We start from the raw sequence: 27,529 nt of genomic DNA, 5'->3' as shown, positions 1-27,529 counted from the left end.
ATCAATACCCAAAGAGCAAAATTTACCTCTTCTAGTTGCTCTCTTCTTCCCCTTTAGTGGCATATCTTCAACATGAAATGGCTCGCTCCTAAATCATGTATAAACATGTACATACACCGCAACTTAAAACATATACATAAGGCAAGCACAACATAGTGATATGTGGACATAGGGCTGATAATGATCCGCGGCCCTTTTTCCCTTTTTAGGAGGTTTTTCCCCTCGAGTGTATGTACACAGTCTGATTAGTGTGTGTAAGTGACCTTATCTTGTCACTTCACTTATCCTTCACGCATTGATATCAATCCACTTAAGTGTTGTGCTTCTCTCCATCTCTATTGTTGCATGTGTGTGTGTGTGTGTGTGTGTGTGTGTGTGTGTGTGTGTGTGTGTGTGTGTGTTGTGCTTCTCTCCTTCTCTATAGCTGCATCTATGAGTGTGTGTGTGTGTGTTGCTACCTTTGTCTCCACTCCAATAATTAGTATGAAAGTGGGTTCTCTTGGCCCCCCTTGGCATCTTCTCCTCAAGCTGCTCTTTTGATTATCTCACATTGAGCCATCCCCTTAGGTAGAGACCGTATAACGTATAGTGTGATGTTACTATGTCATCATAGTTTTTGCTCGTTTCATGCGTGTTTCGGGGCTCGTTCGCATGATGTAAGGTTTTCAGAGACATTCCAAGGGATTGTCAATTCAAACTATCCAATTTTGCATTTTTTGTATTGCTTGCAGTGTTTGGTGTGCAAAGAGGGCCATCATCGTCATCGACATCACATCTTCAAGCTTATCATCAAGTGCTTCAACAACATCGTCACCATTATCACTTTTTGGATTCCATTGTATGATACACACATGGAAACTACATTGTTGTTGTGCAAAAGCAGCATGCTTACATGATTGGAAGGCACGTTGGGGATGGTCCAAACTTGCAAACTTTGGTCCATAAGAGGGCGGCCACTCAAAGTACATCCACACCACTGTAGTAGGTTACATGGATGGTGTATGAAGCATTGGCAAGAACATCAATGTTTAAAGAACTAGGCACTCTTCATGGAGACAAGGAAACTTAGAGGAAGAGCAGTAAGGCTTGAGCAACAATGTGACCAACAACTCGCACAAACTAGGGTACATGATGGAGACTATAGATCATAAGCTGAGAGGAGGACTCCAAAAGATCAGGTTTGAGAACAAAGTTGTGGTAATGACATTGCGACTTCTCAAGGAGTTGGTGCTCGTTGGGGGGGGGTCAACAAAGAGCAATGGGGAGAGGGAATATCCCTAGCACCCCTTTGTTGTGCTGAGGTGGTTGTAAATCATGCTTTGTGGGAAATCCAAAGAACTCCAATAAACTCGAAAGTGAAGTGTCTAGGGTGGATAGATGGAAAGATAAAATACAGCCCATATATATTGAGAACTACTTAAGAGAGGTGGTCGATAGATGGAAAGATAAAATATGAAGAACTCCAATAAACTCTAAAGTGAAGTGTCTAGGGTGGATAGATGGAAAGATCAAATACTACCAATATATATTCAAACTGCTTAAGGGAGGTGTTGGCTCCCTGTTTCTACTCCAAGAGGAGGCATCAAGGGATGGGAGCTCCAAAGCCTCAAATGAAGTGGTCCTGCCCTAATGATGTCACCCACACATGGCACATTGATCCTAGTATCATGTACAAGCCTGAAATTCCAAAGGTGTGAAAGGTATATGTAGGAACAAATATGACGTCTTTGGAGATAAGCAGCCTAATGAATGCAAGTTTCAGCAAGTAAATAGTGGATCCAACACATGGCACCTATAGGACAATAAATGAGGATGTTTGCAAAACAAAGGAACATGTCATCGATGGGTAATGAAGGAGCTCAATGCTTAGAAGAAGATCCACATCATCCTAGTGTGACAAGATCATCTAAGTGGAGAAATAAAATATCGAAGAAGGAGACATCCAAATGAAGGAGCTCAATGTTCACCAAAGAACATCTACCTCATCATAGTGTGACAAGATCATCTAAATGGAAACATGGGATATCGAAGGAGGCATCTAAAAGAATAACAAGTCCTTGAGGCAATGCATGCAATTTTGATTGGGGAGACGACAGTTGAACTTGTCTGGCATTGTGTGTTCCATTTGGGAATGGAGGGAGGAGGAAATTATGATGTGCACATCAAGACGAAACCAATGTGCACTTGTTTTGATCCAATTTCCAAAAAGGAAGAAAACCACACCTAGCTTGCAAGCATATGTATTTCATTTTAATTTGTGTATTGGGATTGTATTAAAAACAAGGTATGCTTATGCACCAACCAACCTTTTCCCCTTCGCTACCCTCCTAGGATCAACCCTTAATAAAGCAGTGCACGTTGCTAGCGATAGAAAGCTCACAAAAAGACTTCCCCCATAAAGGCATGCTTGAAATAACATAATTTTTTCATGTGTGTTCGATTGTACCTCTGTCCTCTCGTTAAATCACTTGATCAATGGTGCTCTTGGCTATACCAAAAATTCTCCAACCCCATAAATTGCACATTAAGTTCAAAGTGCTAGTATTTAATAACTAAATTGTCGGATCATTTTCGATTCTCAATATTATTTTGTCTTAAAATTGGTCAATAGCTACATCGTTTGCACTTTCATTTTTGTTTAGTTATGCACAATATTGGGTCCTTTTCCCACTATTCAAACACACTACCTAATCCAAATATCTATACCATAGACAAGACCACATTCTCATGTATGGACACATTTTCTTGCACAAAATGACTTTTGAGTCATTAAACCACCCACCATGGGACACATCCTTCTTGTTGGCACTCCTTGTTATTTATTTCACAAAATAATCTTGAACAAAGTGCTTACCATCATCATGGAAATTTCCAAATGCCTTGAATGCCACATGTAATTATCCATAATTATACAAGTTCTTAGCATGCCCCAACTCCTAGCATTCCTGCACTTCTTGAGCTTTTTTGTTGGTGTTAAAAGCATGAAAAAACATATTTTCAAATGACAACAAGCACAAGGTATGCTATAAACCTGAAACTCAATGTAAGATTGGCCATCATGATTTAACTTGACATAGAAAAAAACACTTCAAGAAAGTGCCTCAACATTTGTGAAGCGCTCTTAGTCCTATGGTCTTGGAAGCATGCTCTTTACATTAGCATCCAGCTTTCAAAGTTGGTAACAGGTAGATGCAATCAGAATTAGAACAACTCCTTCATTATGAGAGAACCAATGCAGCATTCCAAATTTGCAGCCTTGACTAGCACAGCTTTCAATTATGCACATGTGCACGAGAGACTAGCATCATATCACCTTCCAGGATAGTCCATGAAAACTTACATATTGATAAGCCTTGTCAATTAACTCAATTCATGAGTGTACATTAATTCAACTCATGTAATGTGGATTAATTCAGCTCGTGAAGGTGGGTACATTGTCAAGTCAGAGAACTTCAGTCACTATTCATACAAAACAACAAGCATTTGTGAATGACTTGTTTGTAAGACTAATACAAAACTGAAGGCCTTTGATAGATGAAAAATGATGACATTTACAAAAAGAGAATGTGAAGAATGCCATGTTAAAAATCCCAAACTTTTGGTGAATCTTTAACAAGCTGTTATATAAGTCCTCTTGGTCATTTAACTAACTATATCCATAAACCTTGTAATTAAGTTGAGCTTGTAGAATGATACATAAGAAAGCTTGATTAAGGAAGCATCCATGATGTGAATTTCTATGCACAAAAGAAGCGTAATCATATACAAGCTGGCTGCCAAAAAAATATAAATGTTAATTATCTTTTCTTGAGACAAGATATGTGCCATGTACACATGGGCTTGGGCATCCCATACATCGAGTAAGATTAGGCAAGTATCAGCACTTGAAAGCCTGGCTTTTCTGTTGTTGCCAGCAGACACCAATACAGCCATGTTAGTGGTAAATAATTTCATTCACACATGGTCAACCCCCTTTCTTTACTTCCTTTCCACCAGGGCACCAGAGCTACAGAAGGTTAGTTCCTTGAAAAGTCACAGATCAACTATTGTGACTTCCAATTACATGCTTCGCAAAATCACCCAAATGTTAAAGACCATCAAAAAGATGGTGCAAAGATCCAACATTCGTCTCCCTGCATTATGCAGCCCACACACCACCTTAAAAGTTGAAATTTCAGCAGTTGCCTTGCTCAAGCATGTGGCTTGAGCTCTGTACACTACACATGAATGCAAATGCAAAGTTTTCAGGTAGAGAAAACACTTACTGGGGTTTCCCGACGTATCAAGTACAGGCAAAGCAGGTAGAGACTCTCCTGCATTGACTAAATTAATCTAAGTATATGCACGACATCAACGTAAAAGAACCTACTTCTTGAGTTCTTCTCTTTTGGAATTCTGGTATCTTCTTAGATTTGGAGCAAAAGAGATCACTTACTACTGGCACATAACGGGAAAGATGACAGAGAAGAAGAGGCAGGCCAAGGCGCTGGAATGTTGTCATTCAAATCACAGGTGAAGCTGATACCCGAAACATTGTCACGGATAATATCACTAGGTATCGACCGAAGTAAACAGCCTGAAGAAAGACATTCACATCATCATGCATTGTCAGTAAAAACTTAACGTTAAGTCGGTAGAAATGCAAAATAGAGCATAAACTCTCCCGAGAGAGAGAGAGAGAAAGAGAGTTCCATTAACATCTACAAAAGACCAAAGTGTCTATGAGACCAAAAGTGTTACAATGTGTCCATGAAGTTACAAAAACATGATTATAAAAACCCCACTAGAGTAGAGAGAAGAAACAGCACCCTGTAAGTGCCACTGGTACAATGCTACAAGGATACAATGTCGGGATCAAAGTGGGTCCTCAATATCTATGAATATATAGAGGGGTCTCCACATCCACTGCCTGTGGAGGGGAACTCTTCTATCTCTGGAGGATCTCTCCTATCTGAACCTGTTGGGTGGAGCATCTCCTCGGACCAGTCAGTCTCAGGCGTCTGGCTCGCTGCACCAGGATTGCTCTGTCTAGGAAGATGATCAGGAGGCAGGGTGGCACCTGTGGCACATGCGTTGTCAGTGATGCACTGACTAGTCCGTGGAGTAGGGGTATCCAGGTTAAGGCTATCTCGTGGTCGTCAATGAGCGTCTCCATCCTGGTGAGGTGAAAGAAACTCATGATGGTGGAATGTGAGTTACCTGGGGTCTGCCTCCCTCATAGCTCATCTCTACGGCGGCGTGTTTCAATCAGGTACAGCCCCCCCACGGACCGTCGGTCTCAGAAATCAACGACCCAAGACAGTGGCCCAAATCTCTCCTTGAAGAGGCAATGAAACGTCCCTTGTATCTCATAGTACATTGGGCAACTGAAAAGATAGTCCTCCTCTGTCTCGACCTCTAGCAAATGGAATCGGCAGACCCTGTTCTCTGTGGCAGTACTCACCCAGTGTCCACCCTCACAGGATGTGATGAGACTCTGATCTGGCCGATCGCAATCCTCATAGCATTTGACAAGTGTCTATAAAGATAGCCAGGCTTCTGAATTAAGCCATCCTCTGTAAGCCTCATAAAATGGTCCTGGTAAAACAACATCTTTGTAGGAAGCTGTGATGGTGCAGGGTAAGTAATGGAAAGCTTGTACTCTCAGAAAGAACACCACAGTCGACAGCATACACACACAAGTTGGCGGTGGAAGAAGACTCACACGTAAGTGTGTGAGGGAATCCCTTTGCAACTAATGTCAAAACTGTCCCCCCCTACATCTAAGGACCAAGGGGTCCGAGTACAAAGTGTCATGTGTCACCATGAAGCATATAAGTGACACTAAGGTAAATCAACTAAGTGCCTAGGAATGGTGGTGTACAAAAAATCGTGCTCGCTGAAGCTCCCGCCCCCCCTCCCTGCTCGCGCTGCCTGCATACCTGCGCCCCCCGCCTACCTGCTTGCTCTCTCCTCGCGCCCCCCCTCTTTCCTCGCGCCTCCCCTTGTCCCCCCCACCTGCCTTCACTTCTGCGCCCCCTCCATCGCTGCACTGCCCACCGCCCTTCCTTTTGCCCCCCCCCCCCCCCCCCCCCCCCCCCCCCCCCCCCCCCCCCGCCTGCCTTCGCTGCTGCGCCCCCCTCCCTCGCTGCATTGCCCGCCGCCCCTCCTCGCCTTCGCGCCCCCCCCCCCCTTCTTTCGCGCCCACCTCTACTCTGCAGCGCCCCGCCCCCCCCCCCCCCCACGCCAGCTCTTTCTCCACCCCCCCCCCCCCCCCCCCCCGCGGGGTTTCTCCTTCGCAGCTTCACCCCCCCCCCCCCCCCCCCCCCCCCCCCCCCCTTTTCTTGCTGACTTCCGCCCCCAAGGGTTTTTTTTTTTCCCTTTTTCTCCGGCTTTCGTCTTCCGCCTCTCTGTGTGCAGCTCGGTTCTTGCAGGATCTCCGCTTTCGCCTCGCCTTCGCCATAGCTTCAGACTCTGATGGAGGCTCCTCCCGCCCCGCCTCAGAGGGACTCATCCGCAGCCCCCTCGCCCGCCCCCGAGGACACCCCCATCAGGCTCTCTCTTTCGCCAGAAGAGGAAGCGAGCCTCACCGCAGAGGTGGAACGCCTCCAGGCTCATTCCACCATCTGCCGTATAGTCGGCACTCGCCCCAGCAGAGGGGAGATCCGGGATCTTCTCCAGGCCCGCCTTCTTGCAGATGTGGGCAAGATCCTGGACGTACAGCTACTGGGCCGTGGACACTACCAGATCGAGTTCGAGACCGCCAGAGCCTGGCCAAGGTCCTTACCATGAGTCCCCTTGACATCAGGGGTGCTCGGGCTTTCTTCAGACCTTGGCAGCGTGGCTTTGACCCAGCAGCGGCTGAGCAGGGAGAGCGCCTTTTTCATGTTACAGTTTGCTTCCCTGGACTCCGCCGGGAGTATCTTCCGCTCCTCTCTAGGATAGGAGCATTGGTGGGCTCGGTACTAGAGACTGGCCCCACAGCAGCTTCAGTGGTGGCCAGAGCAGCTGGGCTACCATCGGTCAGAGTTTTGGTGTCTGACATCTCCTCCCTTCCTCAGGTCATTCAGCTACCTAGGATAGGGGGGGGGATGGATTGATCAGAGAGTGGAGTTCTCGGGGCTCCCGAACCAGTGCTTCATTTGCAGGCAGGTCGGTCATCTGGCCAAGGCCTGCCCTCGCAGGAGACCCCGACCCTCACCACAGCAGCAGGTCCCTGATGGCCCGCCCACAGATGCGGCTCGGTAGGCTACCTCCGGGACACCTGTTCAGGCCACAGAGACCTCGGAGTGGCAACCTGGACAGGGGCGCCGCCGAGGGAGACAGCCGCAGCAGCACGCTCAGAGACCGCTGCAGCAGCAGCCACAGTCTCAGCCTCACTGGGTTCCCGTGAGGAACAACTTTGCTCCCCTCCAGGAGGAGACCCCTGCGGTGACGACTGAGGACCAGGAGATGCCAGCACCCCCTCCTTCACCCCCCCACCCCCGTCCCCTCCCACCGCCCCGCTTCCACCTTCGCCTCCTCCCGTCCCCGCTCCGGTTTCGGCAGCAGCTCCCTCTCCACCCCCCTCGCCCCCCCCTCCTCCCCCCCCCCCCCCCCGCCCGCCTCACCTTCCCAAGAGGCCCTGGCAGTCCCCTGGCGTTCACCTGCAGTCCGGAGGGCGCTGAGCACCGACCTCGCTCGAGCACCACAGAGGAGACCTACCATGCCAATTCGGGCTTCACGGATATCATCTATCTGCAGTCGGCTGAGTCGCCTCGGCATTAGACAGCGCTCGGAGGCTTTTGATTACGCCTTCACACGGCTTTTTGGAGCAGAGGGCCCCCATGAGCCAGCACCCATCCGAGTTCATGTAGTGATACCTCCGGCCCGCCAAGAGGAGGCACTTGATTCAGCGGTGGCCTTCTCGTTCCCTCTATGTGGCCCTTGCGACCGGGAGTGGACTCTAGAGCTCGCTCTTAGCACTTTGAAGACTCCGGCAGTTGAGTTTTCTCATCATGTGAGCGATCTGGAGGTGACAGATGTGATAGGCCGACTATGGGAGTTGGCTCATTTTTTCTTGGATCCCGGGAGTGTGGATGCCTTGGGGATTCGACATTTGGTCGTTCGCATAGTGGCAGACTTAGCACGCGACCCTGGATATGTATGTATACACGAGGTTGCTCTGTCAGAGCGGGAGGCAATCGCCATGGGCCACAGCCACTAGCACCTGATCCGTGATTCTTACAGTACACCGGGTGGGCAGATTCGCAGCCGCTCGGATGGGGACTACTCTCCATCCAAGCCGCTTGCGAAGGCCCACCGTACAGCTAAGACAGCATCCACCTCAGCAGGTCATCCATGAGGATCATCTCATGGAATGTACAGGGCCTTGGCGGAGCACATTTTATACGCTATCGTGGTTGCTTGAGGCAGGAGCTTCAGAGATGCCTGGTTGGTGGCAGCATTGATATTTTGATGATGCAGGAGCACCACTTGGGTGAGAGCAGGATCCGGAGATATGGTTCGGTGATGCCTCGTAGATGGGACACCTTTTGGTCTGCAAGGTTTGGTCCTTTGGGTGGACAGGGAGGAGTATGCATTGTTGGGGTAAAGGCGTTATGCCCACCCTTATAGTGTGTACAAGCCCATAAGTTATAGTACATAGTACACTTAGTACTTTTAATGTACTAAGTGCACTATGTGTACTAGTGCAATATATATGTGTGATAGGGGAGTCACACACTCATGCTATTGATGAGTTGACTTATCCCCACAACTCTCTCTCTCTCTCTCTCCACTGTTCTTCTCTCTGTGTATGTCTCCCACATGACCTAACCCTAATTCTCTCTCCCACACAACTGGTATCAGAGCCAGTCTGCAGCTCTCTGCATGTGCAGTATACTTCCAACATGATGGTGGAGCTAGGCGCCTACAACTGTCTGTGTTGCACGTAGGAAAGTGTAGCTCTGTCGACCCGATTCAGCTGCAGCCTGCGTAAGTTGCAGAGAGAGACAGAGCTACGTGTAGCATTAGCCAAAGCAGCATAAGCGGGCGTCCATCGAATACTACGCCAGCTTGGTGCTAGGCGAAACAGGCGAATACACAAAGAAGCGTGTAGCGCTATCAGGTGCAGAGGTCGTGGTGGCATATCTGGGACGAGTAAGAAGCTCGGGCTGATACGCGATAGGAGCGCCATAGCCAACAGCCAGTCGTAGGCTTGCAAAAGGCACCTGGCCACAAGGCGTAAGATACGCAGGCGAAGGCGGCGGCAACTGGATCGTGAGCAAGCATCTAGCAACTCGCGTTACTTGTACCTGTGCGAGCACGGGGAGGAGAGGTGCTTCCGCCTTGTCAACACGCACCACGTGATCGTGAAGAAGCGGAGCAAGCTGCGTGGCCGCCTCACCTACCTTCTCTCGCTCACGTTGGTCCTCGCCCTCTCCTACTCCATCTTCTTCTCCGTGGTAACTGTAGGTGTTGGACTGCAGTGGGTGATCTTAACCTATGGACTCGTTAGCCTCGTGCTTCAATGGAATGCTGTAGAAGAAGCAACAAGCAGGAGCAACAGCATCAACATCAACAAGAAGTGCCCCCCCCTTTTCTCCTGCAACAACTAAAATTCAGCCTGCAGATCAGAGAAATTTAGAAAATTACAAGGTATTTTGCTTCAATTTTTTTTTGGGATTTGCAATTGAGCAGGTACAACCAACAATTGAGTAGATACAGGTGTCGAATTGCTCAATTTTTGAGCAAAATTGGCAAAATTGGGTGACATTGGTCACGATCAGGATCAATTTGCAGGAAATTGGTCACAATCAGGATCAATTTGCAGGAAATTGAATGTCAAAATTTGGGGCTTTTGATGTAATTGTGCAATTAAGCACTCATACATGCTGTATGATGTGAGAAATCGCACATTTGGGCAAAATTGCAGCAAATCGCAGCAAATTGCAGTGCAAATCAAGGGGCTTTTGTGCCGATTTGGTTGATTTGCATGCAGGCAATCGCGTTTGATGCTGTGGATAATGTGTTGATGCCTTACAAGCACTCAATGTGCCTGTAAATCAAGGGGCTTTCATGTATTTGATGTATATGTGGCCAAGGGGAAGCATCGTGAACACTCTGGATGCCTTCATGTGCGTCAATGTACCATGTATGATCAGAAATTGATCTTAAATCAAGGGGCTTTTCAAGTTCGTATGCTTGTTGAGCTTGGCAAAGCAGCAGGCAAGACATTTATGCCTTGAATCCTCAAAAATCAGCTTGCAGTCAAGGGGCTTTTGCCCAATTTTTGTTCGGGACTGTTTTATGCAGTGTACAGGACTGTAAAAGTCTGATTTTTACTCATTTGGACAGCCAGGAGAGCATTTATTGCTACTGTACCTGCTGGTACAGATTTGGCACAGCTTTGTGCAAGTTTTGGCATGGCTGTACACTGTTTTGAGTGACCAAAAGGTTCAATTTCAGCTGCTGTACTTGCCGGTACAGGTTTGGTACATCATTGGTGAGCACTTGGTACTGCTGTACAGTACTTTGGAAGGGCAACAGAGCACATTTAAGGTGCTGTCCAAAATCTGCAGCAACCAGATTTTGGTGTTTTCATCACATACAGTGGGAGAAAAGTTGCATTTGTGCTTCCGCAGTGGGAGATAAAGCTTGGGAGAATAACTGTGAGCACTTTGTGTGCTTTTGGTGCATTGTTTGCACATTTTGCAGGGAGTCAGGCATTGACAGGTTGCATTTTGCTATGGCAACCACAGGTGAGAGATCTTCATTGCTTCACATCAAGAAGCTTGAAGGCTCGCATAATTATGATATTTGGCAAACCCAGTGCTACAATGTGTTGCTCCAGAAAAAGCAGCACAAGCCTATCAAAGAAAGGGGTGTGATGCCCGCTTCTCTTACTGCTGAAGAGTGGGAAGATATGGATGAGCTGGCAAGATCTACTATCATGTTGTCTGTGTCAGACTCATTACTTTTCAGCATTCGTGAAGAGAAGACAGCTTGGGGAATGTGGCAGAGATTGCAGGACTTGTATGCCCAACAAAGTGCCTCAAGCAAAGTGTATTGGTTGAAGAAACTCATAGGTCTTCAGATGAAGGAAGGGGCATCTATGACAGCCCATCTAAATGAGTTTAATGGTATTGTCAGCCAGGTCATTAATCAAAAGTTGGCAATGGACGATGAGTTCAAAGCCACTTTTCTGTTATGCACTTTGCCAGAGAGTTGGGACACATTCAGGACAGCCACTAGCAATTCGCATGCTATGCTGTCATATGCAGATGTTGAGGGTGCTCTTCTTCAAGAAGAGATGAACAGGAAAAACAACTCTGTTGGAAAGTCCAATGCAATGAATGCACGTGGGAGATCCCAACAAAGGGGAAAAAGCCAAGAACGGGGAAGGAGCAAGTCTCGCTCCAAAAAGGATTTGGAATGCCATTATTGTGGCAAGAAGGGACACATTAAAAAGCAATGCTACAAATGGAAAAATGATCAAAAAGAAAAGGGAAAAGGCAAAGACAAAGACAAGGATGAAGCCAAAGATGTAAAGCCAAAGGGCAAAAGTGGAGTCAAGATTGAAGAAATCAATGTGTCACATGCAGGTGGCAGTGAGGATGAGGTCCTATTTACGTCTTCACTTGATGCCCATTCACTTCTTACAGGTGGTCATGGTATGCACTCATGGATCATTGATTCAGGTGCCTCCTTTCATGTCACAGGTTGCAGAGACTTGTTTGTCAGGTATACTGCTGGCAATGAAGGAGTGGTTTATTTGGGTGATAACCATGCATGCAAGATTCTTGGCAGAGGTGATGTGAGGCTTGTATTTTCAGATGGCTCACAGCTTATGCTCCATGATGTCAGGCATGTGCCTGAGATCAAAAAGAACCTGCTTTCTACTGGACAGCTTGATGATGCTGATTATGTTACCACATTTGGTCGTGGAAAGTGGAAAATTAGTAAGGGCTCACTGGTTGTTGCCAGAGGCTCTAAGGTGGACACTCTTTATTTCATGCATGCAGGTGTTTGTCACCATGCTAATGTAAATGCAACCGAGCTGCCGGAAATCTCTATGTGGCATAGCCGGTTGGGACACATGAGTGTCAAGGGAATGGAGCAATTGTCTCGTTTGGGTTACTTGCCTTCTCTAAAGTTTTCAAGTTTTCAGTTTTGTGAGCATTGTATATATGGTAGGCAACTACAGTGCCCCCACAAGAAAGCTCTTGGACAGAAAGATGCTCAGTTAGAGCTTGTGCATACAGATGTATGTGAGATGCCTCAGCTTTCTTTGGGAGGGGCAAAATATTTTGTGTCTTTTATAGATGATGCCACACGCAAGGTGTGGGTTTATCCTCTTCGTTTGAAGAGTGATACATTCTCAGTGTTTCAGAAGTTTGTTGCTCATGTTGAGAATCAAACTGGCAAAACACTGAAGGCTTTGCGTTCCGACAATGGTGGAGAGTATATGTCCAAACAGTTTCAGGACTTTTGTGATGCTAAAGGCATCAAGAGGGAGCTCTCTACTCCTTATGATCCTCCACAAAACGGGACAGCAGAGAGGATGAACAGGACCATTCAGGAGAAGGTCCATTCTATGTTGTCACATGCTGCATTACCTCATGGTTTTTGGGCTGAAGCTGTTATGACAGCCGTTCACCTTATAAACAGGTCACCTAACACGAGACTTGGTGGGAAAGTGCCAGAAGAAGTATGGACAGGGAAGCCTCCATCATACAAGCACTTGAGAGTGTTTGGTTGCGTTGCGTACGTGCACATACGCAGGGAAATGCGCACCAAACTTGATCCTAAGTCTCACAAATGCATATTCCTAGGATATGGTGACAGAGGTGAAATGGGGTATAGACTTTGGGATCCCATGAATAGAAAGATCATACGCAGCAATGATGTCATTTTTGATGAAACATGCATGTATAAGGAGCCTGCAAGGCAACAGAAGCCTGGCAGAGTCATCTTTGATGATGATGGACATCATGGACAACAACAAAGGGCTGTAAATCAGCAATTACAGCAGGAAAACCAGCCCTTAAATGGTGCTGAAAATGGTCCAAATGGACAGCCAGATATGGCAGAAGATATCCCTATGGATATACCACAGTTAGAGGAGATACCGGGCATGATTTTTCAGCCTTATGGCATGGAACAAGAGCCACCAATAGGTGATATGCAGGCTGGACAGCAACCTGCAAATGATGGTCATTGGGTACGGAGGTCCACTAGACCCTCCAGAGCCCCTGACAGGTTTGTTCCAGGGGTTGACTACTTGATGCTCACTGACTGTGGGGAGCCCTCATGTTATAAGGAGGCTTTACAGAGGGCAGACAAAGCTCTTTGGGAGCGTGCCATGAAGTCAGAGATGGATTCTCTGCATAAAAATGGAACTTGGAAGTTGGTGCATTTGCCTACAGGCAAGAAGGTTTTGCCATGCAAGTGGGTTTACAGGCTCAAAGTTGCACCTGATGCAAAGCCAAGGTACAAAGCCAGGTTAGTGGCTAAGGGCTTTAAGCAGGAATATGGTGTGGACTTTGAGGAGATCTTCTCTCCAGTGGTCAAAATGACCACACTTAGAGCTGTGTTGGCTTTGGTTGCACATGATGATCTGGACTTGATTCAGATGGATGTGAAGACTGCTTTTCTTCACGGTGATCTCCATGAGGAGATATATATGCAGCAGCCAGAGGGTTATGCAGTGACTGGAAAGGAGAAGCTTGTATGCAAGCTGAAAAAGAGTCTTTATGGGCTCAAACAAGCACCAAGAGAATGGTATCATAAATTTGATACATTCATGAAATCTCAGAAATTCAGGAGAAGTGACATAGATCACTGCTTGTACACCAAGAAAGCTTTGGATGGCAGTCTATTGATCCTCATCTTGTATGTTGATTGCCGGGAAATCTCGTAAGGAGATGGATACCTTGAAGCAGAGGCTGCATGAAACCTTTGATATGAAGGATTTGGGTGATGCAAATCACATTTTGGGTATGCGGATACTTCGGGACAGAAATCAGCATGTGTTGTATTTGTCTCAGAAGGAATACATTGGCAAAGTTTTGCAGAGGTTCAATATGGACGGGGGGAAGAAGACTAGTACTCCTTTGCCTCCATATGTGAAACTCAGTGCTATGGACAGCCCACAGTCAGATAGAGACAGGGCTGATATGGCCAAGATTCCGTATGCTTCAGCTTGTGGCAGTCTCATGTATGCCATGGTTGCTACTAGGCCGGACATTGCATTTGCAGTGGGAGTGGTTTCTAGATACATGGCCAACCTTGGCAAGAAGCATTGGGAAGCAGTGAAAGGTGTCATGAGATACCTGAAGGGCACACAGGATATGTGCATTTGCTTTGGCAAACAGGATGCATTAGTGCATGGTTACACGGATTCGGATTATGCCGGTCATCCAGATAACCGGAAGTCTACTACCGGTTATGTGTTTACATTCACAGGAGGTGCTGTGTCATGGATATCCAGGATGCAGAAGTGCACAGCCTTATCTACTACAGAGGCCGAGTATATTGCAGCCACAGAGGCTTGCAAGGAGGCATTATGGCTATCTCGGTTAGTGGTTGATTTGGGTTATACAGGGGATATTCCATTGTTGCATTGTGACAGTCAGAGTGCCATTCAGTTGGCAAAGAACCCTGTCTTTCATGCAAAGACGAAGCATGTGGATGTGAAGTATCACTTCATCAGAGAGGTGATAGAGAACAAGCAAATTCAGCTTGTTAAGATTCACACGGATGACAACCCGGCTGATCTGTTGACAAAGAGTTTGCCTCCGGAGCGATTTGCTCAGTGCAGACACTTGATGGGCATTGGATGAGGCCAGTTTCAGCCTTGATATGGCCTTGTATATTATCATGTACATGCTGATTTTTCTTTTCCTTTACTTAAGGGCACTTTGCCTTTAAGTGGGAGGTTGTTGGGGTAAAGGCGTTATGCCCACCCTTATAGTGTGTACAAGCCCATAAGTTATAGTACATAGTACACTTAGTACTTTTAATGTACTAAGTGCACTATGTGTACTAGTGCAATATATATGTGTGATAGGGGAGTCACACACTCGTGCTATTGATGAGTTGACTTATCCCCACAACTCTCTCTCTCTCTCTCTCTCTCCACTGTTCTTCTCTCTGTGTATGTCTCCCACATGACCTAACCCTAATTCTCTCTCCCACACATGCATGGTCATTGCAGATGTATGGCGGCAGGCCATTGTGGATCGAGGGATCATTGTGCCTGGTAGAGCACAGTATGTCATTCTGAGGATGCATGATGAGCTATTGGGCGTGCTCAACGTCTATGCGCCCAATCATGCTAGTGCCAGAGCAGAGTTCTGGACCTAGGTTACGGATGCATTGCCAAAGGCCGCACATTGGTGTGTCGGGAGGGACTTCAACATGCTTGAGGACCCGGCCGATAGGGTGGGAGGCAGTCATGTTACAGTGCACGGCACGGAGCTTGCAGCCTGGGACCGGTTTTGCATGTCACTGAGGATCACTGATGCATGGCAGCATGGGGCCTTCTCCCGCTCTCAGGACAGTCTTAGTTTCTCTCGGTCGGATCGCCGGCAGGGAGGGACTAATCTATCACGGATTGATCGCTTTTATGTGGGCGACTGGTTAGGGGAGCGAGGGGGCTCCGTCGGCATTCTCGCTGGCACCTCATTTTCAGATCATGCGCCAGTTATCTTGACATTGGAGGAGAGGACACGGGAACCCAACTTGCAGTTGAGGATCCCAGAGAGGGTACTTACAGATCCCAGTCTCGCTGAGGACATTGAGAGGATCTGGCATGATAGTCAGTGCTCTGACCAGGATGTAGCAGGCCAATGTGCCCAGGAACTCATCGAGCTTAGCTCTTTTTTGCACGCTGCAGCTTTGACACGGCTGGGAGAGATTCGCGAGCGGGAGCATCGGCTGAGACGCAACCTTGCTTCGCTACAGCGCCTTCACGAGCAGCAGTCTGCATGTGAGTGGGTGGCGTCACAGCTGAGCCAGGCACGCCAGGAGGTTAGAGAGGCAGAGGAGCAGAGACATGAGTTTTACTATCGTCGTCAGGCCTCTCAATGGACGCAGCTTGGTGATAGAGTGACTGGGGAGTTTTTTGAGATCACTGGACCCCGCCATGCTCGAGCAGGAGTCCGTCAGCTTGGTAGACCGGATGGATCGGTAGCTACTGAGCCCGGGGAGATCAGAGCCATTGCCACTGCATTCTATAGAGACCTGCTTTCAGCGGAGCCAGCCACTAAGGATCGAGATGCTTGCAGACAGACTGTGTGGGCCCATGTGCAGAGGAGGGTCACAGATCGTATGCGTACAGTTCTTGGTGCGCCTCTCTCAGAGATTGAGCTTGCCGAGGCCTTGAGGGTCCTGCCGCGACATAGTTGCCCAGGGGAGGACGGACTGACACCGACCTTTTTTATGCGCTGTTGGGACCTTTTGGGACCAGGCCTCCACACGGGCTTTCAGTATGTTTTGGACACTGGGGTGATGCCACAGAGCTTTTCAGAGGGCTTGATCTTTCTTATCCCCAAGGGGGAGGGAGTATCAGATGATATTCGGCATTGGAGGCCTATTACGATCCTCAATACTGTCTACAAGGTCTTAGCAAAGGCCTTGAGTTTGAGGATCCAGCCCTTCCTGGGGGAGTTGATTCATGCTACCCAGACAGGATTCGTCAAGGAGCGCAGTATCCTTGACAACATCTTTACTTTCTCGGAGGCGACGGCCCGAGCTAGATTTCTTGGCGAGGACTTGGTCGTGATGCTTCTCAATTTTGAGAAGGCATACGATAGAGTTGATTGGGGTTTCTTAGAGGGCACTATGCTTCGCCTAGGCTTTGAGCCAGGATGGATCAGAGGGGTGGCGGCTCTGTATTCCACAGCTCGTAGCCAGGTGTTGATTGCAGGAGGACGGGGGCCGAGTTTTGAGCTAACCAGATCAGTCCGTCAGGGGTGTCCCCTCACCCCTTTTCTTTTTCTCTTCTTTGCGGAGGCTATGAGCATGTATTTGACGGCAGAGGAGGTTGGTTTGAGAGGACTCCAGCTCCCAGTCCGGGGGGAGGACCTGCTCGATGCTGAGTTTGCAGACGACACGAGCTTATTTTTGCATGGCCAAGAGGCCAATCTTCTTCGGGCAGAGCAGTCGCTCCAGGTTTTTAGTGCAGCTTCGGGAGCATTGATCAATTGGCGCAAGACAGTGGCCTTTTGGATCAGTAGTGCTCCCACTCCGACATGGAGCCCGGACCCCGGTTTTAGATGGATTCCTCCTGGCACAGCAGTGCGGTATTTGGGATGCCAGATTGGGCTAGATTTGTCACCTGAGCAGCAGATTGCCCCGCTTCTTCTAAGCATTCGGAAGAAGCTTTTGTATTGGGGTACAGCTCGACTATCCTTGGCTGGGAGGGTGGTGGTGGCAAATCAGGTGCTGTTAGTGACCATGTGGTACATTACGTCTTGCTGGATCTTCTCGAGCTCTTGCATCAGCCAGGTACAGAGGCTGATCGGGAACTTTCTTTGGTCTGGGCGGGACGGTCAGCCAGCCCGGGCAAAGGTTGCATGGGCAGTTATTACTCTTCCGCTGGCTCAGGGAGGCTTGGGCATTATAGATCCAGTCGATCAGAGTAGAGCCTTATTGGGAAAGCTTATTGTTCGGGGGCTGCTTCCAGGCACTGAGCCTTGGAAAGAGCTTCTCTTGCAGCGGCTGCAGGCTCGGGCTCCCCCAGCAGGGGGCACTTGGGCACCAGAGATTCGCTGGATCTTCATAGAGATGAGGAGGACAGGCCTCAGTAGAGGATGGGAGGACAGATTTGCTTTGAGCATCCTGAGAGCTTGGGAGCTACTGAGACCGGGGCTCTCTCAGCGACCTCCTTCTTGTGTTGAGGAGCGGGCCAGACAGCCGCTCATCTGGAGCCCAGCGGTTCGCACAGAGCAGGGTCATATGCTGGGTTCTCGGCCTCACCTAGCCTAGGGACCTTTAGCGGCGGGCCCAGCACGTAGTTTTGGAGACTGGCAAGCCTTATGCAGTCTCCCAGAGGAGATCCAGGTGGAGAGGCTGAGTCACTTCAGAGGAGGGTAGGGATGATATTCAGGAGGCACTCACAGAGGAGTGGTTCACGCCTCTCGAGCCAGTGGCCCCACGGTGGATGGGAGCCTTTACACAGTTTGAGATCCTGATTGCTGTCAGAGCTTGCACTGAGGATGGCAGCTGCCTCTACTATGAGATTCAGGATGAGGGCAGACTTCAGAGAGTGGAGGTGGAGTCACTTTTGGTTGCAGAGTGCACCTTTCAGAGGATACGGGTAGTGGCCGCCGCTTCTCGGAAGTGGCATATTGACCCCGACCCTGCAGATGTGCTCCCGGATTGGCGCATATGGGCATATGCAACGCGCCCCTTGGCCCGGCTACAGTGGGACCCTCGGGAGTACGAGTGGCATGATCCTTATGCATCCCTTGAGGCCACAGAGATCACCTTTTTCCAGTATACTGTTCGGCTGGGGCGGCATATTTTGACGGCGAGGAGGATGGTCTCTCCAGCTACTGCAGGACATTGGCGGCTACAAGGACTCTCACAGGAGTTCTTGGAGGATTTTTGGGCTCGGCTCTGGGCTAGTCGACAGGCCCGCAGGATCTCGACTTTCCAGTGGGGCTAGTCGCCCACAGGGGCTCAGCAGTTGGCACCTGGCTTGTTTACAGCGGTCTTCCGACGGCCTGCGTCCGATGCGGCCACCCTATGGAGACACAGAGACATTGCCTTTGGGATTGCCCTCAGGCGCAGCAGATTTGGCTGCGGATGCTGCGTATTCTGGCCCCCCTCTCTCCAGAGGGTATGTTTACGTGGGGTGCCGCTGCTTGGTCGACTTCGTCAGGGCCTGCTATGGGCTATGAGATGGAGCAAGACAGTCAGGCCATCAGATTCATTAGGGGCCAGCCTCGCCTGGTTCCGGCACCGGATTTCTCGTCCGCCAGCTGGACACAGGAGAGGGATTTACGATGGGAGCTCCTCAGCAGCCTCACCATCTGGTTCACCTGGAGGGCCCGGTGTTTCACGGCCTTTGAGGGGAGACTGGAGCCACCAGCAGAGACTGTACGGGGGATTTGGCAGGAGTTGATCCACACCCTGCGAGGACAGTATGACCGCATCCGAGGCGACTCGGATGAGGCGATCTTGCGGCGCCACGCCTTTCACACCACCTAACGCAGCGGCCCCTTCTATACCTTACACACGGGATCCCCCCGTTGGCATTACAGGCCACCTGTTTGGCTTCCCCCCCCCCCCCCTATTGTATGATTTAGCCCCTCAGTCCTTTGTACTGATGCTTGTATTTTGCAACACCTAGGGAGAGTCTCCCGGGCTGCCTTGCTGTATTCACTGCTCTGTTTCTCTTATGAGCAGGAGAGATCTTTTGTAGCCCTACGGGCGTTTTTATATAACTAATGAAAGGATCTTTTCTCGGAAGGGGGGAAAAAAAAAAAAAACTTAAGTGCCTAGCACTAATAAACTCATAACTCCTACATACATGTCCACTACAAAATCTGTAAATCTCCTTCAAATCCCCCCTGTAGTCGCCAAGAGCAATAATGGCATATGCTCTTTCTTCTCTAGAAAGATCCTGGCTTGTTCTTACTTCTCCTTCGTTAGTGGCAGAAGAAGAGGTCTTACCATTAGTGTTTTTCACTGAACCCCATGAGTTTTACCATTAGTGTTTTTCACTGAACCCCATGAGTTTTCACTCATGAAATGAAACTTGATTTTCATTTGCGGAGTGTGAAAACCTTACCCATTCAATTTATGGCCAATTTGTGCCCAAATTCTGAAAAAGCCCTACAGTCGAGTTGGCTGTTGATGACAAAGTGTTCAGGGTGACACAGAGAGAGACAGCGGTGCTGATGTGTGGAATAGTCCTCACCAGGAAGGCAGCACCTGGGCGATGGTGGTGGTGCTGAGAGTGGTGCTGATGGTCAGCGCAGGCAGCTAGTATAGGCGGCTGTGCCATTTGTCACTGTTTTAGTGTGTGTGTTGAGTCGTAAGATAAGGCTCTAACGATACACAATATCCATAGAGTCATGCAAATCACTTTCTCTCTAGAGCTTTGTTCTCTCTCTCTCTCTCTCTCTCTCTCTCTCTCTCTCTACACACACCAGGGAGGTTTTTTACCCACCATAGCTCATCTGTGTTGTAAACCCTAACTATAAAATGCAACATTTGGTATCAGAGCTAGTTTTGGGGTTTTTGCCAGCTGCCGTCTTTCTTCGCCCACCTCTGTCTGCACGCTTCTGCCTACTCAGCTGTAGCCACCCATAGTTGTCTTCTCTGTTGCTGCGCCTGCCACCTAGTCCAGCACTGCTGGCTGTGTTGCCTCACCTAATCCAACACTGCTGGCTGTACCATGTGCTAACATCACTTCTTACTACATACACACATAATATCTAGCCTTGAGAGGTTGTTCACACACACTAACACTCACAGGGAGTGTTCACACACACATACATAGACAAGACCTTGATCCCAACATGGGATTGTACGTGATGGTGCTGCCCAACATAGAGACACCTATATGGGAGGTCCGGACCCAGGCCCAAAACACACATCACTAGTTTATTTCAGCTCATCCCGGATGGCAAAATTCAACGATGAGGATCCCCGACTTCAGATGGCCTTGCTAGATGAATCAGGATGGAGAAATTCGACCACAGGATCCTCAGATTCAGATGGCCTCACCAGTCAAACCAAGAAGTGCACATTAACAGTGCCAAAGATACCTCAACCACCACATCTCCCAAGGGTCACTCTGAGAAAGCTCTCTAGTTGCAGCATGCCACATGTCCAAGGCCTACTGGACCAACACAATCCTCCTCACCACAGCTAGAGATCTAAAAGATCCTCCAGAGACATGAGACACGAGTGCTTCACCACAAGCAGTGGATGTAGAGAGTCTGTGTGAGGTCACACATGCAGAGGAGACACACTATCTTTCTCGGGCAGCAGATAAAGGGATTGTGCCTGAGATCCTGCATCATTTCTGAGCAGTTTTTCTTCTCACTACATGGCTACATTGTAACATTCTCGTATTAATCGAGGTTTTGTTTGTCATGTGCATCACAGATGCCATGGACATTCTCAGGGCTAGATCCAGAAGGGGCAAACAGATAAAGACCATGAACCAGTAGAAGATGGACATGCAGCAGGACTTGGAGCAAAGCATGGATCAGAAGGCTGGCTGCAGAAGTGAGTCGGCTGGCTGTAGGAGGTGTCGGCTGAACCAGGGGACAAGGGCAGCAGGCTGCGTATCATGAACAAGCAGACCAGGCGGCTGCGTTAAAAGGAAAAAGCATTAAATGCTTTTAGAACTGGCGGACCAGCAGTCGGCCAGCTCCCACATTGTCCAAGAACACTATAAAAGGCACCAAGTGCTCAATGTCTTATTCATTCTCTCCCACTAGGGGATTGGATCATTAGAGGTCCCAAAGGGGGCAGATTTTAGGGTTAACCACCTTTTCAAGAAGGCAGCCAAGGGGCTGAAAGATATGTACCTTTTTGTACCATAGTTTATACTGAATTTCCAGCACTTCTCTCTCTCTCTCTCTCTACTCTCTCTCTACCTGCGTTTTTGCATCAAATGGTGCGTTTTTGCATCAGAGGTTTTCAAGAGTGTTTAGGGCTGAAAGAAGACTACCCCGAAGCTTCCGCGTGTTACATTGGTATCAGAGCATCAGGCTCAGCAAAGCTAAACACTGATTCAGTCCCAGATGATGGTGTACAGGTCCAAGGTACAGGAAAGTACACGGATTCGAAGCCCACGGCAAGAACACAGATCGGGAAGAACTCCCAGGAGGTTTGTTGGTGGTGTTCCACAGTGCCAGATGGGGATGGCAGTTCCGTGAGCCAGATAGGTTCTCAGGTAACGGTCCCAAGGGAGGTTGATCCTCCAAGGGTGATGTGAGAGTGCCAGACTCAGTTCCAGGAACGAAGACCAAGACGGTGTTCAGAGTCAGGGCCGTAATGGATTGTGGACTAGAGGAAGACAGATGCATAGATCTTCATCAGAGACAGAGTGGTTTGGAGAACAGACCGGATTTTCAGAGAAAAAGGATTGCCAGGGATGGAAGATGTCAGAGGGACTTCGGGACAAGATTGGGATGATGACAGTCATCCAAGAGCAGGTTGGATTCCCGTCATCAAGTTTAGCAGAGGGGGATGTCATGTGCATCACAGATGCCATGGACATTCTCAGGGCTAGATCCAGAAGGGGCAAACAGATAAAGACCATGAACCGGTAGAAGATGGACATGGAGCAGGACTTGGAGCAAAGCATGGATCAGAAGGCTGGCTGCAGAAGTGAGTCGGCTGGCTGTAGGAGGTGTCGGCTGAACCAGGGGACAAGGGCAGCAGGCTGCGTATCATGAACAAGCAGACCAGGCGGCTGCGTTAAAAGGAAAAAGCATTAAATGCTTTTAGAACTGGCCGACCAGCAGTCGGCCAGCTCCCACATTGTCCAAGAACACTATAAAAGGCACCAAGTGCTCAATGTCTTATTCATTCTCTCCCACTAGGGGATTGGATCATTAGAGGTCCCAAAGGGGGCAGATTTTAGGGTTAACCACCTTTTCAAGAAGGCAGCCAAGGGGCTGAAAGATATGTACCTTTTTGTACCATAGTTTATACTGAATTTCCAGCACTTCTCTCTCTCTCTCTCTACTCTCTCTCTACCTGCGTTTTTGCATCAGATGGTGCGTTTTTGCATCAGAAGGTTTTCAAGAGTGTTTAGGGCTGAAAGAAGACTACCCCGAAGCTTCCGCGTGTTACATTGTTCTTTTCTAGCTAGATTGTTTTGCCTTATCTTATGATACAGTATCACTTCATGGATGCATTGTAGCACTTTTAGTCTCTTAGACCCTTTGGTCTCCGTCTCCTCCTCTCCCTCTCCCTCTCCCCCTCACTCACCACCAAACCTCAGTTTTACAGAGAGCACTCTCTGAGACTTTCAGAAGAGGGATTCATTGAGAGCCCACAGTATTTACTAGGCACAGGTCACATGCCATGCTTGGCCAATTGAGAGTATCTTCTCATTGTCTTAGGATTGAGTCTGGCAGAGCTGAGGGCCCCCACAAGATGCACGTATATGCAGAGGGGGTCTTTTGAAGACGTTCATACAACTTTCTTTCTTTCTTTCTCAAAAAGAAGGCACGTGGGCACTCTATCCTGACAGTAGAGCTCTTACCCAACCCAAAGGACTTTTAGTATAGGTGTACTTGAGCTTGGCAATACAGATATACTAGCTGATTAATAAGATGTCTTATTGAATGTTATTCTTTTGCTCGACCACATATGAGCTCAAGACCAGCATGGTCTCTATGTTATCTATTTGGTCCCATAGGGGTCACCAGGACCCCCCACCTCTCAGACAAGTCAGACACTGCACACGAGCCTCTCTGTTTTCCTAGGGTTACCGTAGACCAGGCGGTTCAGATGCAGCGAGCTAGGCGCCCAAGACCTACTGGGCCGCATAGGCGCTCCGCCCGTCAGCTCCAAGTCCAGGAGATGCTCTGGCGATACAGAGATGCCCACACAGGACATGTGGACATTAATGCCCTTTACACAGTTCCTGAGGATGATGATGAGATCTCTCCACCAGACACCCTAGCTTGATGTTACTTGGACCTTGGGTCATCCTGCTATTGTATTCCTGATGAGGATGCTACTTGTATTTGTAGCTAGTAGTCTTTTTCCAATGTTTTATTTTTATGTTTTACCAGGATCAGTGTAACACTTGGATACTTTGTAACACCTTTTTTGTCTCATAGACCCTAGCGGTCTTTTGAAGACATTAATAAAAGTTTCTCTTTCTTTCTTTCTTGCTCTCTCTCTTATGCCCACCATACTATGAGATTCGTGAGAGATTTCGAGATGGATTTGGCCCTCTCTCACGAATTATGCATTATGAGGGTCAAAGATGCATGGACATGAACCTGCTGGAGCTCTGCCGCCACCAAGAGGTCTTACCAAGGCAGCACCTAGGGAGTTAGAGCCAGCAATGGGAAAAGGTTGCTACACAGCGCTATGGAGGCTCATACAGTTCCATCGTGGAAAGTAAGAGAAAAAGAAAGAAAGAAAGTTATATTAAACATCTTCAAAAGACCCAGTGGGTCTATGAGACCAAAAGTGATACAATAATGTTCATGTAATCTCATCATGGTACAAAAGAAAACAAAGACTAGACCTATGAGCTGGGAATATCAAATCCGAGCCATATGATACAAAGTGGGGCCATCATCATACAACCTATGGAGCTAACCCCCCAGTAGAGGGGGGGGGGGGCATCAAGGATATCGAGCATGGGGTTAGCCTGTAGAAGGCTCTGCAGATCCACCAAGCGTGGGAAGGTGGCTCTGTGCCTCTCCAAGATCTCCTCAAGCTGGGGCTGATGTTTGTGTTACTTGTGAGTCCAGGGAGTCTGGGACATTAGGCTCGCTATAGTGCTATGGCTTGGTCTAGAGTCACACCGCATCATCTCGTGGCCGAAAGATTTAAGTGATGGTCACGTGGCCCGTGGGGCCGGGGTGGATGTCTCCCATGGGGTCTCGACTCCCTAATCACCGAGTCCCTGTGGCGATGAAGCTCTAGTAGGAAGATGCCCATGCACCACTTATCTGGGTAATCCATGATCCTTGGATAAGGGTCCAAACCCCTCTGTGAAGAGACAGTGGAACTGTTAGCACATTCAACCCTAGATTCTGCTCTTTTATGGTCTCAGGCTTCCTTGGCTCCTCATCTTCGGATTCTCAGAGTTTGTTCAGCATCTGGTGTGCTGAGAGGGGGTGTTAGCACATTCATCCCCAGATTCTGCTCTTTTATGGTGCCCATTTAGTCCCTTTTGCATGGCCCTTGCTTGTAGGCTGGCCACCCCTTTTTCTAGTATTTTTCTGGGATTTTTCCTAGCTTTTCTATGCACTCTTTCAGGAACCTCCCTCGAATCTCATATATGGTGCACTTGCATATGAAGTGCTCCTCTGACTTGACCTCCCACTGGCACATAGTGCATAACCTCTCCTCACGAGATATCTACATGGCTTTCCCTATCTCTATCCTTAGGCGGTGCGATGACACCCGCTGAAATAAATTCCTAAAAAGGGAGTGGCGCACGTCCCCCGCTCAGTGTGTGCTGTGTGAAACCCCTAAACCCATTTCTCTCTCTCTCTCTCTCTCTCTCTATTTATATCTCTTGGACACGTGGTTGAATCTGTCACTGCACGCTCCCTTGGGCTTACACCCACTGCAATCCGCATGGCATGTGACATGAATATGTCAAGATAAGCATCATGAAAGTATCCATGTAGTACTGCCGTTTGTGTGTGTGTGTGTGTGTGTGTGTGTGTGTGTGTGTGTGTGTGTGTGTGAGAGAGAGAGAGAGAGAGAGAGAAAACAATGATTAAAAAATAGACTACAGTATTGCACGACTCAAAGTACTTTGGATTAATATGTGTAATAAAGTACACCAAGTGCATGCTTTTATAGGTTGCAAACCTTATCTTTTGACTCACATAAATCACAAACCAATATAAGCATATGACACATGTCATACACTCATCTTATCCAGTTATAAGAGTGTGTTCACACCTAAGCTGGTGTTCAGACACACATATATATGAATAAGGCTACACACACATACACTCTCGACCTTAGTCAGTAACCCCATGCTTGACTTACTTGAGAGAGACGTACCCTTTACTGGAGGAGGATGTGCCCCTGGTGCTTCATATTCTCAAGCACTCCATGATGAGATTCTCTTGTACTAATGCTTATATATCCCATGTACTCCCACATGATGGAGTGCTATGTTAGTTGTACGTGTTCCTTTTCCATGATGAGGCATACCATGGATAGCATTGTATCCCTTTGGTCTCATAGACCTATTTGGGTCTTTAGAAGATGTTCAATATAACTTTCTTTCTTTCTCTCCCTCTCCCCATCACACTACCTTCCGAGATACCCGTGATAGAAGGAGACCTTTGGGCCATACTCAATAACCCCATGCTCAACATTCTTGAGAGAGGTGTACCCTCTACTGGTGGATGATGTGCCCCACATGCTTCATATTTTCTCATGTACTCCATGATGAGAGTCTCTTGTACTAGTGCTTATACCCCATGTACTTTCCCATGATGATCATTGTATGAGCCTCTACTTTTAGAGAGCTATGTTATTTGTACTTGTTTTGTTTTTCTTTTCCACAATGAGACATACCGGATAGCATCGTATCACTTTGGTCTCATACACCCATTGGGTCCTTAGGAGAGGTTTAATATAACTTTCTTTCTTTTTCCTAAAGGCCCATCTCACCCAAGAGGAGTTACCTCGCACCAAGCCTCCGCATTCCAAGGTGCCCGATGCCCCCCGTGTAAAGCTTTTATAGCTTTATTAACATGATTAAGACTTAATTAATAAACATAAGACAAATGCTGCAAGAAAGATTGAGTTGTTTTCATTGAGACAAGAACCTTTCTTAAATAGAGGCTGAAAGGGTGACACATCCCTGGGAAGGGGTGTGGCACTTGAGTCAACGGTTGTCCTTTGGACTTAGGGGTGTGTCTTTTAATGAATAGACATGTCCTTTGATAGTGACCTATGTGTAAGGGTGTGACCCCTCACAGGTGTCCTTTCAGTTAATAAATGATTAAGGAGTAATTAAGGAGAGATTAAGAGAGTTAGTCACAATCGTGACATTCCCTCCCAAAGCTTTTATAGCTTTATTAACATGATTAAGACTTAATTAATAAACATAAGACAAATGCTACAAGAAAGATTGAGTTGTTTTCATTGAGACAAGGGCCTTTCTTAAATAGAGGCCGAAAGGGTACAAGTGAAGAGACACATCCCTGGGAAGGGGTGTGGCTCTTGAGTCAACGGTTATGTCCTTTGGACTTAGGGGTGTGTCTTTTAATGAATAGACATGTCCTTTGATAGTGACCCATGTGTAAGGGTGTGACCCTTCACAGGTGTCCTTTCAGTTAATAAGGGATTAAGGAGTAATGAAGGAGAGATTAAGAGAGTTAGTCACAATCGTGACACCCCGCCCCCAGACGCCGGCTACGATCCCCTCATCAACTCCAGATCCAAGACATGCTCCACAGCCATCGAGCTACCTTTCCACGTGACGTAGTTGAGGGAGACCTCTCAGCCATACTCATTAGCACCATGCTAGATATTTGGGAGAGTGGTATACCATCTACTAGGAGATGATGCTCCTCTCATGTTTCTATGTTCTTGGTATTCCATGATGAGTTTCCATGGATAGTTTTGTATCACCCCAATGAAATAGCTATGTTTTTGTTTCTATTTTATTTTCCATTCCATGATGAGATATGCCATGGACATTATTGTATCACTTTGGTCTCATAGGCCCATTGGGTCTTTAGTAGATGCTTGGTATATCTTTCTTTCTTTCTCTCCTTACCGTTGGAGCACCATTTCTACTTCTTGATGCTCTCTTCTAGACATCACTTACATATCACACGTTTATACTCTGGATAGAGAAAATAGACTTCCG

At 47.9% G+C, this 27,529-nt stretch overlaps 1 protein-coding gene across 2 annotated transcripts in view; it reads right to left on the bottom strand.

The window, feature by feature from the left end:
- Positions 1–3,641: 3,641 nt before the first annotated feature.
- LOC147638448 (putative GPI-anchored protein At1g61900) overlaps positions 3,642–27,529 on the bottom strand; it is a 42,609-nt gene continuing 18,721 nt past the window's right edge. Inside the window, exons 6-8 of one of the 2 annotated variants that reach the window (XM_086798373.1) lie at positions 4,436–4,576; positions 4,266–4,322; positions 3,642–4,133 (exon numbers count right to left, since the gene is read on the bottom strand). In XM_086798373.1, the coding sequence (XP_086654499.1) occupies positions 4,060–4,133; positions 4,266–4,322; positions 4,436–4,576 (272 nt within the window). In that variant the 3' untranslated portion in view covers positions 3,642–4,059. The remainder of the gene's footprint in view (positions 4,134–4,265; positions 4,323–4,435; positions 4,577–27,529) is intronic. The other variant, XM_086798374.1, reaches the window with a different exon arrangement.

This window comes from Cibotium barometz, chromosome 5 (assembly GCF_041138505.1).
Source record: "Cibotium barometz isolate CiBa-2024 chromosome 5, ASM4113850v1, whole genome shotgun sequence".
Taxonomy (NCBI): Eukaryota; Viridiplantae; Streptophyta; class Polypodiopsida; order Cyatheales; family Cibotiaceae; genus Cibotium; species Cibotium barometz.
This window is presented reverse-complemented; position numbering and strand designations above follow the sequence as displayed.